This window comes from Erpetoichthys calabaricus, chromosome 1 (assembly GCF_900747795.2).
Source record: "Erpetoichthys calabaricus chromosome 1, fErpCal1.3, whole genome shotgun sequence".
NCBI lineage: Eukaryota > Metazoa > Chordata > Cladistia > Polypteriformes > Polypteridae > Erpetoichthys > Erpetoichthys calabaricus.
This window is the reverse complement of record NC_041394.2, coordinates 167,889,270-167,906,986: the sequence shown is the minus strand read 5'-3', so window position 1 is coordinate 167,906,986 and position 17,717 is coordinate 167,889,270. Positions and strand designations below refer to the sequence as shown.

Here is a 17,717-nt window from a genome sequence, read left to right as displayed (position 1 = left end):
ATTGTACAAAGTATTTAACCATTGTATGTTATTATAGTCTACATATAAAAAATAAATGAGTTTTAAAAATAGATGTATTCAAGTACTTTATTGACATTGAGTAACGCAACGAAATTACTCGTGTCAACTTCACGTTGCATTTAAATTCCACTGTCAAATAGTTACGATATATAATAATACAATAAATAAATAATGAACTAAAAACTGAGTAATCATACAAAATATGTTCAAAATATTGGCAAGATGCCATATATGATGTTAAAGTAACCAGGATGGATTATTATTGCATAAATGCACAGCAGTATAGATTACCTATACTACATTAATTGTACATGATCAATGAAAACGATTTCAGATTGAGGAGATATACGAGTTCAGTAAGTTTATTGCAGCTGGAAAAAAGTTTTTTTTTTTGTCCATTTGTAGCATACAGATTAATAATAATAATAATTCTTTGCATTTATATATCTGAAATGCCTGCCAGATAGGAGAAGCTCAGACAAGTTCTGTCCAAGATGAGTGTTCTCCTTGATGATGTGTTCAGCTCTTCTTACACAAGGAATCTTGTATCGATGATCAAGTGATGGCAGTTCAGTTCCATTGAACGTCTTGTTCCACTGCAGGGCTTTTTTGGCAGGTTTGGTGCAGCTGTTGTACCAGGCTTTCATGCAGTTAGTCAAAACAAGTGTGTATATATGTAAAAATGAACTGTTGATGCACTTTTCATCCCTGGAAAAACTCTTTAAAAATAACTTTACATATTATTATTAATGAAATACACGTCATAGGGCATCATGGTTTACAAAATTTTGTTGCGGTGATACTAGTGGATTGCATAAACAGTCTTTTTAAAGAAAAAGAAATCTTCATTTCATGTCTAACCCACATAAAGCACAACCCCAGCACCATCTTCTGTGATACTATTGCTCGTCTTGTACTCAAATTTAAATGGCTTTTATTCACCCATATAGTGTCTTAAATGTGAGTTAATAACTGAATAATGAAAAAGGAAACACTTTTCATGCAAATTTTATTGAATAAATGTTATGAGAACAACAAAAGTGAACAATGTGAGAACAATGCACCTAAAAAAAACATTTGTCAAATGTACAAAAAAACCCAAAAAAGTAAAAAAAATCACCACATAGCTTTAACATATTTTACCCAGAGCACAGAAAATTTAGTTGCATTGTTTTGCTATTTTGATTATTAAAATTATTCCACAGATAACTTCTAACATATTTTAATACTAATAAAGCCCAAACTGCTAAACTGCTTAACAAATATATATAACTTTATCAAAACGAAAAAATATATATACAATTTAAAAGTACACAAGAGGAAAATTGAAAGGTCCTTCTCCTTAACTATATCTGGATGATCAGATGGCCCTGTTGAAGAACACATAAAGGTCCAGTTGGTCAGGATGATTGACAAAACAACGTCTCAGGTCACAAGGTCACAGCCTCCCCAGGTCTCTGTGCACATTCTCACCAAGCATACTGTTGTGGTGTTAATGCAATTGCAGCTCCACTTCAAGAGGGTCTTCAGAAATCTTCTCTCTTCAGCACCACAGTCAGTTGCACAAGACTTGACCAGGGTGCACGGCAAAGGGCATCACTGGACAAAAAAAAGAAAAACAGCAAAAAAAAAAAAACAATTATTATCTGGTGTAAATCTTTCAAAGTGTATGCAGTTCCATTCATAAACCAGAAGTAAATCATAAACTGATAGAAATGGGAATTAAGCAGAGGTGAAGTTTAAAAATTGAGTTTTAAAAGTATTTGAAAGGTTTTTCATTTATAGCCGGCATTCTATATTTTTGGTGTACAGTACATGTGCAAGCTGCTTCACCAGTTCTTTTAGTGGTTGTGGATTAAAGATTACACTGAGGAGTGTTGGCGGAGAGACAGTACCAAATACAGGAAGGGACTAAATTGTTCAGAGCTTTTTATGTAATGAATAGTATAGTACTTTAAAATCAAATCGTGAAGGAGACAGCCATCCAGTTTATTAAAGCTAAGGTCAAGTAAATGAGCTTGGAATATGGAGAAAAACAAAATGTAAACAAAACAAGATCCATTACCCCAGAATACTTGGCAATGACACAGTAGATTCAGACCCAAGACTCAAATGAAGGATTCTGAAAGCACTGGGCAGTAGCATCATCTTCTATTCCAACAGATATCACAGCATTCTCTCCTTCTTTAATTGCTGCCCTATCTTTCAGTTAAATTCTTCCACTTCACTAAGGCAAGTAAAATATAAAAATAATAAACAAGAAATATTTAAACACTTACTTCAAACATTCATAGACTTGACTTTTACCTGATACTGTATTCTGGGCCACCAAGAAATAAGTCTTCTGCCTCCTGTCCTGATACACCCTGTAGAGCAGCCAGGGCATGGATGATGGACTATCCAAAATTAAGAAAGAACAGAATACAAAAGTTGCATGCATGTAACTGAAATCTGACCACATCACATTATAAGTGAAGGCATACACCAATTACCGAGTAACAAAGCATAATACCCCTAAGAATGTGTGCTTTATTTTGCAAATGAAACAGCCTGGTTTTGTTTCTATTGAAACTCATACAATGAGAAAAACACAACAGTTACTGGGATTGCGAGGATTCAATGTTGGGGAGTTGCATAAGAAAAAACACATTTTAACATTCGTTAGTGGATACCAATTTACTTCTCTCTTTAAAAGAATTGTAAAATTTAGACACCTGATCTGTTGTAAAATTTAGACACCTGATCTGAGATACATCTAGGCAGTTCAGATTTTCATATTCCCAAAAAGAGAAAACCTACTAATCCATTAATCAAGTATAAATCAGTAAACAGGAAAGTCCACCTGAGCAGTTTTTTTAATAACACAATTTATTAAAAGTTTTGCATATTTCAAAACATTCATGCGCGTTCATTGAAATCACCAGCCTATTTAAAACGGTAAATTTTGTAATATTCCAATTATTAAACAAAACGTCAGATAATCCTAAATATATCTAGATTATATTACAGTATATACTGTATTCTCAAAAATTGAAAAGCATTCAATAAACATTACATACAGTACCTTTAATCATACAATTCACGGACACACGTCGTATTTCACTTCGCTCTCTGACCGTTAAATTGTTGCTAAATTCTTCCCGTAAAAGATATTCTTTCAAGTCGTTGTAAAATTGAAAAGTCTTCATTTTTTCAAGAAGTGAAAATTATTCTTCTGCCAGGAGAAAAATTCAATATGCTCCTATTCTCTACAGCGTTCTTCTTTTTCCTTCTCACTCGAATGGCGAAAGTTCTATTTGTTAATGCAGACCGAGAAATTAAAATCCCGTGGTAACTTTTTTTCTCGTGTGTCGTAAAACATTGGACATGCGCAGAACAAATCGGACAGCGTCGTGAAATGAATTTTAATTAAGCAGAGAGCGCGTGCGCGAGACAAATCGGATGGGGACTCCTGTCGCAAAGTAAAAGAAACGCAGATCGTGCAGGGTCGTAATAGTTAAGCTATGCGCCTGCGCGCGCAAATCTGGTAGGCACGCAGATCGGGTAGCGACAGGCACCGCAGATCGGGTAGCGACAGGCAGCATAGACCGCAGCGCATGCGTAAATTTTCGCGCGCGGCTCGGGTTGGTTTTGTGCGCATGTGCCTGAGGATCGGGCAGGCATCATCGGGTATGTTGGGCAGCTTTATCTATGACTGACAGTCACTGTCTCCAATTATATGCGAAGGCATGTAAAATGGGTGTCCCTATTGGCCGGAAAAGAGCTTTTCCTCATTCGCTGTTAATCTCCCAATTATACGCGAATACACAAAATGGGCGTTACTTTAACGGGAAGTTATTTTCTTCGTTTAAGAACTGCGCTGTTAAGGTAAACAGGTAAGGTAGGTAGAAATTGTATATTTTTTTCTGTAGAGCATGGTTTAAATTGTGAGGAAATATCCAAGTACGATTACCTATAAATAATTGATGTTTTTCATTTATTTGTTTTTATTCTTGGAATACGTTAGTGTTATAGACATTGCATTCTGTCTAGCGAGATTTCCGTTGCTTATGCAGAAATCATATATCATGTACAGTATAAACTATAGAAAAATGATTAAATTGTGTACTTATAAATTCAGCTGCGACAACAACGTACAGTAATTGATTCATATTGCTTCCTGGTCAACTGCCTCAGAATCGAGCTGACAAGACATGGTTTACGTCTTCAATTGCATAAATCTTAATCGACAAAATGTAATATTTTATTTTAATAGAACTCATGTGTTTTCACTCAGTCTATCTTCACCAAGCCAGATTTGTATGAGCTTCGGGCGCATGACTGAGGGTTATTTTATTACATTAAGGGTTAAAAGAGTACTTTTGGTTTACATTAAGTTAGGATAATAATAAGCGAAACAAAACGAAACGTCGACAGGTAATAAAACTGAATTAAGTATTATTTACCATCCTTTTAATTTCCATTTAAATTGAAACTTGTTGGCTGTGAAACTCCTCGAGAATAGTTGATTTTAGTTTGGTGTCTCTCTCTTTGTGTGTGTGTAAGGTTAAAATTGATTTTCACGTCTTAAAATACTATTTTTGCGTTGTGTAGCGCTCTGGATGACTAAATCCCAGCAAAATAGTAAATTTTAGAACAAGCATTTCCGAGATACCCACCATAAACATATGTATAACAATAGTTTACGAAAAAAATTACCAGTTTCAAACAAGTTGAGTTTTTTTGTCTCGTTACGGACCCAAGCCTTTTGTTTTTTTGTCCAGTTTGGTCTGGTACTTATCCCCGTATCATTCAAAAACTATTTGACCTGTGCAATGATAACAATTTTCTCCGTTTAGTCCTGGGACCAAGGCTAATGATTTGCAAAATATTTCCACGAGTAAATTTTAAGATAATTTATTGTGTACAGTATACACAGACACACTCTCAAACATTAATTTAGGTAAAAATAGCCGATTGCTTGTTTGCCTTACAAGATCATATTCTTGATTATGAAGAAAAAAGAAACGCACACACCCTAAATCTGTAAAAGCTGATGTAGATGGCCATTCCATCCCCTGTCTGTCCATGCAGCTTGTTTACTTCATTGACCTAATGTGTTTAGTTTCAAATTAAGTATTATTTAAGTTGTTCATTTGGTTTAATTTGATGTTCATTTCACACTAGATTTATTATACATAATAAATGTTATATAAGGAGATGTACTTGATTCCATATTATTGTACAGTATTTAGAGTTGGATTGTAAAGTCTTTTGTTGAGTAATATCCTGTAGTTTACATAGGAAGCACTCTATGGATCATTTCTTTTATATCAGTATGTCACAGAACAGGCAACACCAGTCTAAGGATGTCACAATATCAGAAATTTTATATTCAATATCAGTACCGGTGAAATTTTATAATACTCAATACCTTTTGATGCAAAAACAGAAATGTCATTCAGAAACCTTTTTATTAAAGTACCTCCATTGCTGAAATAAACAATATTGTGTCTTTTTCAATAATAGAATATTAATTATATAATTATTAACTGTAACAACAGCTTTAAAATACTGGTATATCCATCAAGTCATTCCCAACACACATTTTAGGAAATAAGTATAGTTATTCATAAATATTAAAATACAATTAATTTAATACGTGGCAGAGATGGGTATCCCACCCAGTACATTAACAAACTGGTGAATTTATAATCTTGATTGATTTTAAGCAATGTTTTTTTTTTTTTTTAAAGATTTTTATCATTATGAACTACCTGATGTATCTTAGCAAGTGCACATTTTACATTTACTCTCTGATGTTTTCTGGCCAGCATCTGACTACTTAAAGTCCATTATAAATATAAAAATTCAAACATTGTTTTATATATATATATATATATATATATATATATATATATATATATATATATATATATATATATATATAATGTATGTATGTGTGTGTGTGTATGTATGTATATGTATATGCACTGTAAATATACTGTTAGTGAATTCCATGATAATGACTAAATGTTTTCTTGGCAACCAATTACAAACAACATGGTGTAAGTAGCATTTCAAAATAAATCTCAGTTTTTGGGTTGAGTGTTACTTAAGCAGTTGTGGATCTTAAGCATTGAAAGTGCAGGAAAAAAGATTCTGGTTTCAATTCCCAGTAATTAGCTCCATTGCATCCTGATAATGTACTATTTAACTGAAATTTAGTCAGGTCTTTACATGAAAGAAAATCTTCTATCATGTTTTAGGAATTTGTTACCCTTGTGGCTACTAAAGATTCAGAAATGGAAGTGGTTTTGTAAAACTTGAGTTATTTGTATGGAATGTTATTTGATTTTAATAAAATCTATAAAATCAAAAAAGAAATGGGAATGGTTTATGTGAAGGATTTTTTTTCATTAACACTTTTCTCTACTTGCATGAAAAGATCCAATATAGGGGTGTTTTGTTGCAGTCACAGTTACTATTTGTTATTAACAACTTTTATTGTAGATAGTTGGCAGGATGAATTCATTGACTCACCAATATTCTGATTATCAATCCAGTCTGTGTTTTTTCCAGTTTTTAGTGGCTATGCTCACGTTCCTTAACGCACTGACTAGTACATTGTTACATTTTGTTTTTTTTGCTGGTGTCATTGACAGGCTACAACAAGCTGTACTGTATGTTCTGATACACATTTTTCACTACCACTATCCTGCTTCACTTTTAGATCACAGACTCTGGACTATTAAGGCAGAATCCTACTACTTGACTTTTCCAGCAATTTTTAGTTTTAACCTTCATTTGCATAATCTTAGCATATAGCAAGTAAATTCCGTAGTCAAGAGTTGCTTTTTCCAGCTTCATCTATTAGGTAAGATCAAGCCTTTTTTATCTTCTAGGGATCTTGAGAAAGCTACTCATGCTTTTATTTTTTCTCGCCTCGATTACTGCAACTCGCTGTATTTTGGGATTAACAAATCTCTGATACACAGGTTACAGCTGGTCCAGAATGCTGCCGCTCGCTTTCTGGTTGGGGCAAGAAAGTATGACTCTGTTTCTCCTATTTTAGCTTCTTTACACTGGCTGCCTGTCAGTTTTCGAATTTTAAAATCTTGCTACTAGTTTTTAAATCTTTACACGGGCTTGCTCCTGCCTATTTATCTGAATTGTGTGTTTTACACCAGCCATCCAGAGTGCTTAGATCTTCTGGTCAGTTGTCTCTTGTCGTACCAAGTGTAAAACCAAGGGGGACAGGGCTTTTGCAGCTTCTGCTCCTCGCCTGTGGAACTTTTTACCTCATCACATAAAGGAATCATCTACAATTGAACTGTTTAAAACAAGATTAAAGACTCATTTCTATTCACTTGCATTCCGTGACCTTCAGTAATACTGATGGTTTCCACATTGTGATTATATAACATCACTTCTATTTATTATTTATTTTACTTTTATTTATGTTCATATATTTTTATTTCTATTTATGTTATTTGTTATTTTGTTTGTTTTTTTTTTTCTTTTATTCTATTATTGTAAAGCACTTTGGCCACAGCATTCCTATGTTGTTTTAAATGTGCTATATAAATAAATTGACATTGACATTGACATATACATTGGTAAGCAGGTTTAGAGTTTATATGAAACTTCAACTTTCATTGTAAACATGAAAATGATTTGTTCTTGGTAAACATGGTTCTATTGTTGAAGCTAAAGATAAATGTCCATCCATTATCCAACCCGCTATATCCTAACTACAGGGTCACGGGGGTCTGCTGGAGCTAATCCCAGCCAACACAGGGCGCAAGGCAGGTAACAAACCCCGGACAGGGCGCCAGCCTACCGCAGAAAATATATGTCTGGTATGCTTATATTGTCTGAAACCAATTATGAAATGATTATTATATGATACATTATATTATGTGAGAGTGAAGGTCTGTGATATGGTTTGCATATTTGTACCTGTTAATCCACAAAGGTGGAAAATGAATCACATATCTTAAAATGTTTTTTTTATTCCTAAGCTTTTGATTCCTTCCAATAACTATCATCATTATCATCACTTTGACAGAAAACTCACTTTCATTTTAATGGTATATACTACAGATAAAAAGAAGGCATGCCAATGGGATCACCATTATCAGGACCCTTAGTGGAACTGTTAATACAGTGATTTGAAAGCATGGCTGTAACTCCGAACACACTAAAACTATGGATACAGTACGTTGACGACACATTCATCATATTAAAAAGTGACCGGCTGAATGTTTTCCATAACCACATCAACGCAGTAGTCCCTGCAATCCAGTTTACTATGGGAAAAGAAATAAACTGATGAAATCAATTTCCTGGACATATTTATTGAAATAGGTAACAATGCCACCCAGATTAAAGGTGTTTATCTTAAGAAATATTATGCAGACAAAATATTATACTTTGCTAGCATTTACCCATCATTGTAAAAAAGGAGCTATGTTAAGATTCGGAAGAGTTCACACCCATTGTAATACCACAGAGACTAAAAAGAATGAAAGGCACTATCTTTTCCAACTATTAACATCAAATGGAAATCTAAAGACATTCATTAGACAGTGCTTACATAGGAGACATAAGAGACCTCAGCATATAATCTAACCTGACACCTTATCACACCTGGTATACACTTCCTTATCATCATGGTGTATCGGAAAGTACAGCACGTATCCTGTCCAGATCAGGCATCAAAGTAGTGCACAAACCTACAAACACTCTGCGCACAGTCCTTTTTAATGCTAAAAGCAGGAAATCAGCCGCAGAAACATGGAACATCAAAAATACTCCCCTTACGTATACAGGAACATTGCAATGCACTCAGACTTCCACACATACAAGTTTCACTGGACACACATTTAAATGGGACATGTAAAATTCATGGCTAATACTAAAAGTGCCAGAGAGCTGGCTGAATTGTGGCTGTATAATGAAAATGCCATTAACAGACATTTGGACATTAACCCAGCATATGCAGGCTTGAAAAGAAGAACATGCAAATAATAAATAAGACTTTATAACCAACAACCTCCAAACTGCACCTTATCAATCATCATCCCCATCCGCCTACCTTCCCTTCCTTATTTGCTATATATTGCCTTGGATTCCTTTAACACTAGAATTACCAGAGCATACGAAAAAACTCGTAGATCCGTCCCACCTTAAATCGCTTCTTAAATCCGTTCGCACTTCTCCGCCATCGTCTTTTGTCTTCTAAATGTGCAGATAAAGACAAGCTGCAAACAGCCGACTATTCCATCCCCCCACCGACTTAGAATGTGCACGAACTTCTCCCAGCTCATGCCTTGATTGATTATCTGGGAGTGAAGTGGAGTTTTAGAGTGGAAATAATAGATCATTATTTGGAACACACGCATTTCATGTGTGTTCCGTTTCTACAGTAATCTGTGCAAACACATTTTTAAAACAGAAACGTTCTAGTAGTAAATGACAAAATGTAGGCATAAACTATATAATGTATGAAGCCTGAAGTCCAAATATCAAAGAAACACTTTCACGAAAGGTACAAATATAACAGAACAAGTACGCTTTTATTCAAAAATATAACTGCAGAAAAAAAAACGCCTTAGTGTGCGACATTGACACTCATTTACTACGACGGCCCCATGGAGCAACAGTATCAGTTGCTGACTGGGAATTAAAAGGTCGTGAGTTCGATCCTGCATGACTCCCTTTTGAGATTTGAACTGCTCTTATTTTTACTATTTCAGAATAAAAAGATGCATTTGATTTCAGTCTATAACAGCTGGCGTAATTTATGATATTTGTAAAGGTTAGCTTTGTTTTTGTTTTTTTTTTTATTTACTTTTCATTTTCTCAGTTGCGTTCAGGATCCTTCCCTACCCCATCTGACACTGCTGTTTTCACATAAAGACGCGCTATAGCTCACCCAAGGAGTGCCCTTCCTACATTTACGACATGTGTACTTGTTGCAGTGTACACACCTCTCTGTTCTGTGGTTCCTATTACACTGAACAAGCACCTGTAATTTGCAGCTCTATTCATTATCTCAAAACAAATATATGTGACGTTTTGAAGAAATAATTTCATGACGCGAATAGTACCAATCAGAAAACATCGTCGAAGTAATGCAATATTATTTGAAAACGAACAGTGTCAGATTGGGTGTAATTTATACTGTCACTGTTACTTAGAGTCAGATCAGAAGCTGAATAAGCTCCTGTTCTGACTCTTAAGTAAAAAGCATGAATTAATCAACAGAAAGAACCGTGATCAACATTTTAAACTTAACGATTTACAGTGCATACCAATTTATTAATTTTATGTCCGTTTGAGGCTACAAAGAAAAAAAAAACCACTTCCTCCCCAGCGGGGAATCGAACTCGGGTCTCTACGATGCGGAAGGGGTGCCATGCTCTGAGTCAGCAAATTTCAGCATTATGCCACAGAAGGTGTTGTGACATCCTTGAACCTTTTGTGAAAGTGTATATTTGATGTTTGGCCATCAGGCTTCACACATTCTATAGTTTATGCCTACATTTTGTAACATTTATTACTGAAGTATGAAAAATGTTTCTGTTTTAACAATGTGTTCACAGATTACTGTAGAAACGGAACACACATGAAATGCGTGTGTTCCAAATAACGATCGATTATTTCCACTCTAAAACTCCAGTTCAGTCACTCCCAGATTATCAAACAAGGCCTGAGCTGGGAAAATTTAGTGAACGTTTTGCGATGGTGGGGGATGGAATAGCCGGCTGCTTGCTGCTCGTCTTAATCGGCACATTAGAAGACAAAAGAGAGGCGAGAACGGTTTTAAGGTGGGCCGGATCTACGAGTTTTTTCATAGACTCTGGTAATTCTAGTGTTAAGTCTAATCATGTTCCTCTGTTGATTATTCCTGGTAGGATTCAAAAGCTAAGGAATAAAGCAGTGTTTTAAGATATGTGAATAATTTTCTCCCTTTTTGGATTTCCAGCTACAAATTATATTATGTATTCATAAAGATCATCAGAGTTGGTCAATCATCTTCTGTAACATAACATTTTCAGGGTTTTGGGGGACATTGGAGCATATCCTGACAGTTCTGCATGTAAGTCAGAAATCAATCCATCACTGGGCGCAGTTATTCTCTCATGCTTACTTAAGAACAAATTAGAATTGACATTTAATCTATTACACATGTCCTTTGGGGTAAATATCTTGTGAAATTGTGGTCATACATCTCAACCTTTGCCCCATCTGTCCAGAGAACATTGCTTCTTTTTTAGAAGAATTAAGTGGCTAGAACTGGCAAGCATTGTTGTGCTGAATGGCCTTTTCTCATCTAGATTGTTCTTATATTCTAAGAGGTGTTGTCTGGCAAACTTCATTCATAAATCTTCTTTTTCTGAGAACAGAGGTTCACACCTTTCTGACCTTTCATGTACAGGGAAATTGTACAGTCACTATCTGATGACTCGCCTGTTGAATTTAATAGTGACTGAGGTAAGACGTATATGTAAATTCCGTGATGTTATCCAATGGTTCTTGAAGACTTGGTTCCTGAAGCATTTTTGGTCAGCTCTTGGCCTGTATAGATTTGCCTCTGGTTTGAAATTATCTCTGTTTGCAGATAATTTCTTTCAGATAGTGGAATAATTCACTAATATTGCTTTAAAATGGCTTTATGGTCTTTCTTCTTGGGGCCTCAGAGAAGTCTTTTGACTACATGATGTAACTTTAATTCTTGTTTCCAAGTTTAGATACTTGACGTATGTAATAAAAGTTAGGATGTACTAAGGTTTTCTAAACAATAAAATTGCACTTTTGTTGATTTTAAATACATGCATGGTATAAGTGGGTTCAAAATGTGATTTTTTTTTTTTTTAATGTTCTTTTTTATTTAGATTCATCTGTTAGTATTTTTGAAATGACAATCAAATATCCTATTGTCCAAAAATATAAAAATGTATTTCTTTTGACAATGTGTACTTCTGTACATGTAGATCAGTAGTATAGTTCCTTGTGAGTATTTTGTTCTTGGTCCAGCTAATACCCTATTGAACTGAAAGCTCTGCTGAAGATCTATTAAAACAGCATTTTTGGGCATAATCACAAGAAACGCTTAAAGCAAACACAGTATTGATCATCGAAGAGTATATTCCTTTTACCTCTGCCTTATATTATGCTGACACCTTTTTAAGAGTGCCTATTCTAGTTAAATATTTTGGTTGGCTGGGTTTGTCTTTATGCTGCCAAAGGGCAATGTATGTAAAGTAGTTAAACTGTTAAAATGTACTTCAAAATGTTTTAAAGTCACCAGCAGAGTATTTATTCAAAGCTGAAATTCTTTTCTTGTAGCACCATCATGGAGCAGACTCAGTTGATAGATGAACCATTTTTTATAGAAGAGACTGATAATGAAGTATCAATTAGAAGACCTATGGCAAGGATAAAAGTCTTTAATAATGCTCACTGCCAAGAAAAAGGTATGCCTCTAAAGAAACTTTTTAAATATTTGTTTACTTTTTCAATTTAAAGCCTAAATTATGTAAACCTGGAAATAAGCAGTTCTCTGGTTAATGAGAAATAACAATTTAAATGAAGAGCTAAACATCATCCTTTTTAATATAACATTATAGGTTCTGAGTGGCACTTAATTAGGTACTGTATGTATGCATAACAGCAAGCAGGTCAAACATCTGCCTTCAAAAAGATTTGATTTATTGGAGCAGGAAAGTAACAAAATGTGAACAGTTTGACCCTAGAGTGCTAACTTGTGTCAACTCTAGTGCGTCCAATACTTTTTCAAATTTGTTGTGGTGACATTTTGTACTAAATAGCATTTTTCATCTCATCCAAAGATGCTCAGATGGATTAAGATTTGTACATTAGGAAAGGCACTGAAGTAACTGAAAGTTGATGTCTTTTTCATGGAGAGGTCACATGACTTTTCTAGACTTTTACCATGGGGAATTGTCATACTAAAAAAGACCTTTCCAGAGTTGGGAGACTGCTGGTTTTTCTCTCTTTCTCTCTGTCTTAATGATGACTAGCAAAATACCTGCGCTTCGCAGCGGAGAAGTAGTGTGTTAAAGAGGTTATGTAAACATATATATACATAAACATATATACTTATATACACATATCTACATATATACATATATATATACATATATCAACATATATATACACATACATATACACACACACACACATATATATATATATATATATATATATATATATATATATATATATATATATATACATATTTACATATCTACATATATATACACATATATACATATCTACATACATACACATCTATCTATCTATGGGCTCATCAGGTGTACACACTCCACTGCACTCCCTCTCGGGAATCGAACCTCGGACGTCAGCGCCAGAGGCGATGCCCCTAACGTTTGCGCCACGGCATGTGGTTCGTTTATTTGACAGCATGTAGATCGGGGTAATTACATTCACGGCATGTGGAGTGTGTACGCCTGATGAGCCCAGAATGAGGGCGAAACACGTGTCGCGTACTCTTTGCATTTATTTGACAGTAAACTATTTCAACCATTCTATCATCTGCTCCTCACAAACTGAGGGCACCGTGGCGGATGTTAGCAGATTGCTGGCCAACCACAAGCGTTACCTGGTAGGTAACCACCCATACAATCAGATTGTGACACAGACTACGAATGCCGTGAATGTAATTACCCCGATCTACATGCTGTCAAATAAACGAACCACACGCCGTGGTGCAAACGTTAGGGGCATCGCCTCTGGCGCTGATGTCCGAGGTTCGATTCCCGAGAGGGAGTGCAATGGATTGTGTACGCCTGATGAACCCAGAATGAGGGCGAAACACGTGTCGCGTACTCTTTGCATTTATTTGACAGTAAACTATATATCCATATCTATACATCCCCGTGCTTTGCAGCGGCGAAGTACTGTTTTTAAATTTTTATTAAGAAGAAAACCTTTTTAAATTGAGGGAAAATATACCAATAACAGTTTGTTAAGGATCTGTTTTTTTTGTGAAGCTGCCTTCACTTGAGTGATCACTTCGAGCTTTAAGCCTGAGAAATCACCCCGTAAATGCACACGTTTAATTGCACATCTGTTAATATGTATGCTTACAAAGTATTAAAAGACCCTCAACAATTACGCAGTATTAAAAGACACTCAACAATTAACATCATTTAACTTCGTTCCCGTGTTTGACTCGTGCTGTAAATCTCTTCCTTGTTTTCACTTCACGTGATTACGTAGGAGGCGTAATACGTGATGACGCGATACGTGACTCCGCCTCCTCCATTATAGTATATGGACAAAAAACAGGTTCCAGTTATGACCATTACGCGTAGAATTTCGAAATGAAACCTGCCTAACTTTTGTAAGTAAGCTGTAAGGAATGAGCCTGCCAAATTTCAGCCTTCTACCTACACGGGAAGTTGGACAATTAGTGATGAGTGAGTCAGTCAGTCAGTGAGGGCTTTGCCTTTTATTAGTATAGATAAATATCTCAAACATTCACCTGCTTTGAACAAAAAGAAGGTTGCTATAATTTTTTTTTTCCTCAATGGTCCTCGGAGAAAAAAAAAAAGCTAAACATATTCTTTTGCACCACTAAATTTTAGCTGGGTTTGGCGACACCTGCATTTTGTCATCAATAATTGAGAACCTTTTTTTCTAATCAGTACCTTTCACTGTTTACATCACCACAAGATGCTTTATGTAAAACAGGACATCAAGCAGATTCTAAATGACTTTCTCTCTGTGGTTTAGGAAAAGCAAATAAATAAGGTTATGAAAGATCAAATTATTCTCCGTTGGTCAATCCAACATTGTTCTTGGTGGTTAAGGAATCTTTAAACCCTGCAGTATGATGGATAGGTTCTGTATGTGGCACTTTTCACAAATTGCAACAGCGACTCATAGCTCACATCATAATTTGTATGCAAATTGGGACAATATGACAAAAAGTCAAAATTAAAAAGTAATGGCTGTTTATTACTCCAGGCTGAAAACTTAGACTTGGGCAAAATTAACATGGAGATGGTCATAAAAGCAAGTAGACTAAACAGGGCATGTAAATACACAAGAGAAAGCAAATCTAGAAACTGAAGAAAAAAGAATCACTTAGACCACAAAAGGAGTCTGACTTTAGGCTTTTACAAGGGAATGATTAATATTGCAGAACAGCAGACCCTTTCTGGAACAAGTCACTGGCAAAATGAATGGTTAGGGTCAAAGCCCCAACCACACTTTAACACTGGTTCCATGACATGAAGTAAGGTGGTTTAAGCTTATCAACTAATGTTTTCCAAATGTGCAAAATAATTTCAAACTTCATGGACCCCAGTTAAATTTCCTTTTCACTTTTAAATATTCTTTTTGGTTATATGTATGTGTGTAGGCTTGCAAAGTACTATTTCTGTCTGTTTAATTCCCTGCAGGAATATTTATATTATCTAAAGGTAAAATAGCTGTGTTTGCCCAGTTTAATTGATACCTTTGAAATCTTTTCATTGCTATGACTTGTAGTGTTCATTAACTCTTTTAGGGCTAATTTTTTTTTTAGTTTTTTCTTTTCTCCCAGGGCTGAATATTTTTTCAAAAACTAACTTTTTTTAAAAAAGAACACAAAGCAATGGTTTAACATATCAAATCAACAAAAAATATTTACTTTTGATAAATGTTACTGTCTTGCATGTTGTATGAGCCTGCATACTATATGATTTCACATACATATCACATACATGTTACTTTGCAGGACTTTGCTGTGTATGATATTACTGAAAGCAGCTAATTGCATGCATTGCCACATTGGACTGCTTACAATATGTGTTGCACTGGTGCTTCCTTTTCAATTGTCTGTTGCTGCACTTTCTCACATGTATTGTTAGTGTGTACTGTAGAGAGACAAGTCACCCGTTTGACATCGTGCCATGCCACTGCCACCAAGTTTTCTGCCCGCACGAAAACCGTATTGTCACCTCTTTTCAAATTTAAGCCTGTCTGTCTTCATCTGTGAAGGCATGCGCCTCCTGTTCACCCTCACTGTGCCACAAGCCCCAAATCCGCTGCTCTGTAGCTCCATGAACAATTCTGGGGATATGTAAAAATTGTCCATGTACACAACATGACCCAAATGTTCATAGCCCTGAAGCAGCTCCAGCACAACCTGACTTGTCATTGGACAGTTCCCTCTTTGACAGGAATACTTTTCTGTATATGTGATTACTTTCAGGCAGAAACCAGTGTTTACTTCTGCCAATATAAAATCCTTTATGCCATACTTTGTGGGCTTTTCTGGCATATATTGGCATCCCTTGTATTTTATCATAGATTCATGCACAGACAAATCACAGCCAGGCTGATAAAATTGTTTATATGTCGGTTCCACAATGTTAAGCAGGGGCTGAACTTTATACATGGGGTTATAGCCTAGCTCACCCCTTGGGATTTGCTTCTGGTTATCACAGAAAGTGAATAAAACTTTGCAGCAGCACGTACCTATCACACGGCATAACCTGTCCAAAGCCACCAGGGGATAAAGCACATTTGGACTAATGCTCCATGAAGTTATATCACCAGTCTAGTCCCATCTCTATTTGTAATGCCACAACGCCCTTCATCTCATCTTTTGTTGTGGGTTTCCACTTTGAAAAACGAGAATGTGGTGCAAGTGCAGCCTGCGATTAAAAACATTTCTCTGCCTACCTATTTGTCTCGTCTGACACTAGCTGAAAAGCAGCATCAGGAGAGAACAACCTGAAGTAGTCCAGCAGCTGGTAATCGTGTCCAACAGCAAGCCATGCTGTCTTGTGAAGTCTGGTAGCCAGTTTGGCTCCCACGGATCAATGTCTGGGTATTCCTCCCACATGAACCTTGCCGTAGGTGCATCAGCTGGGGTGGCATCAGCTGATGCCACTTCCTCACTCTCTTGCTCAATCTCCTGATCACTGTCAACAGAATCAGATTCTGAAAAATCGGAGTCCGACTCCGCGAGAATGCACAAAACATCGTCTGCTGAGTATTTTCTTTTCTGCACTCGCTTCGCTCCCTTGTGAGATGTTGATGCCATCTTGCCTTAGTTTACATTTCGTAACTCACGTACAAGCAAGGATTAGATGCAGAGTCAATGAGTCTAACATTCCTTCAAGCAGAGAGGGAATGCCTGTGATGTAACAGTGAGTTTTGTCACCATTAACATCTGATTGTCACCATCTACACCTGGATGTCGACTTTTGTCGACATGTGCCCTCAACCCCTCCTGTAGACAAAAGTCAACATCCGCCCTAAAAGAATTAAGGTGCACACGGGCAAATATCTACATTTGTTTTATCATTGGCTGGAGCAAAACTGCTAAGATATTTAAATTATATTTGTTTCCTTTTTTTCGTTTACTGTAAAACCAAATTCAGTTTATTTTCCAACTCTTTCATTGCGGGGGGCTTTTTCACGGAATAGAAACCCAACAGACCCTACAGTTAACTAGAATAGTTTTTAAATGTTTCACAACACTATAGGAGATTAACTAAATAATAAGTAAAATAATTAATAAAATAATAATTGCGACAAAAAAAAAAACCTGGAACCATATGACTTTATTTTTCCAATGAAGGTAATGACAAGCTTTGACATGCTATTCTTAAGGCTGCAAATTTGATTACACTTAATTATTTTATACAGAAGATCAGATATCGACA

At 35.7% G+C, this 17,717-nt stretch overlaps 1 protein-coding gene and 1 long non-coding RNA gene across 2 annotated transcripts in view; one reads left to right on the top strand and one right to left on the bottom strand.

Annotated features, from left to right (window-relative positions):
• Positions 1 to 1,016: 1,016 nt before the first annotated feature.
• On the bottom strand, positions 1,017 to 3,569 carry LOC127529199 (uncharacterized). The gene is made up of 4 exons (XR_007935890.1): positions 3,086 to 3,569; positions 2,329 to 2,417; positions 2,087 to 2,248; positions 1,017 to 1,620 (listed from the first exon to the last, which is right to left on the bottom strand). It is a non-coding gene; the product is annotated as an uncharacterized LOC127529199 (long non-coding RNA).
• Positions 3,570 to 3,729: 160 nt separating this feature from the next.
• The window catches only part of mdc1 (mediator of DNA damage checkpoint 1), a 138,613-nt gene continuing 124,625 nt past the window's right edge, over positions 3,730 to 17,717 (top strand). The window contains exons 1-2 of the mRNA XM_028808334.2: positions 3,730 to 3,901; positions 12,358 to 12,485. Coding sequence (XP_028664167.1) covers positions 12,365 to 12,485 — 121 coding nt within the window. The 5' untranslated portion in view covers positions 3,730 to 3,901; positions 12,358 to 12,364. The remainder of the gene's footprint in view (positions 3,902 to 12,357; positions 12,486 to 17,717) is intronic.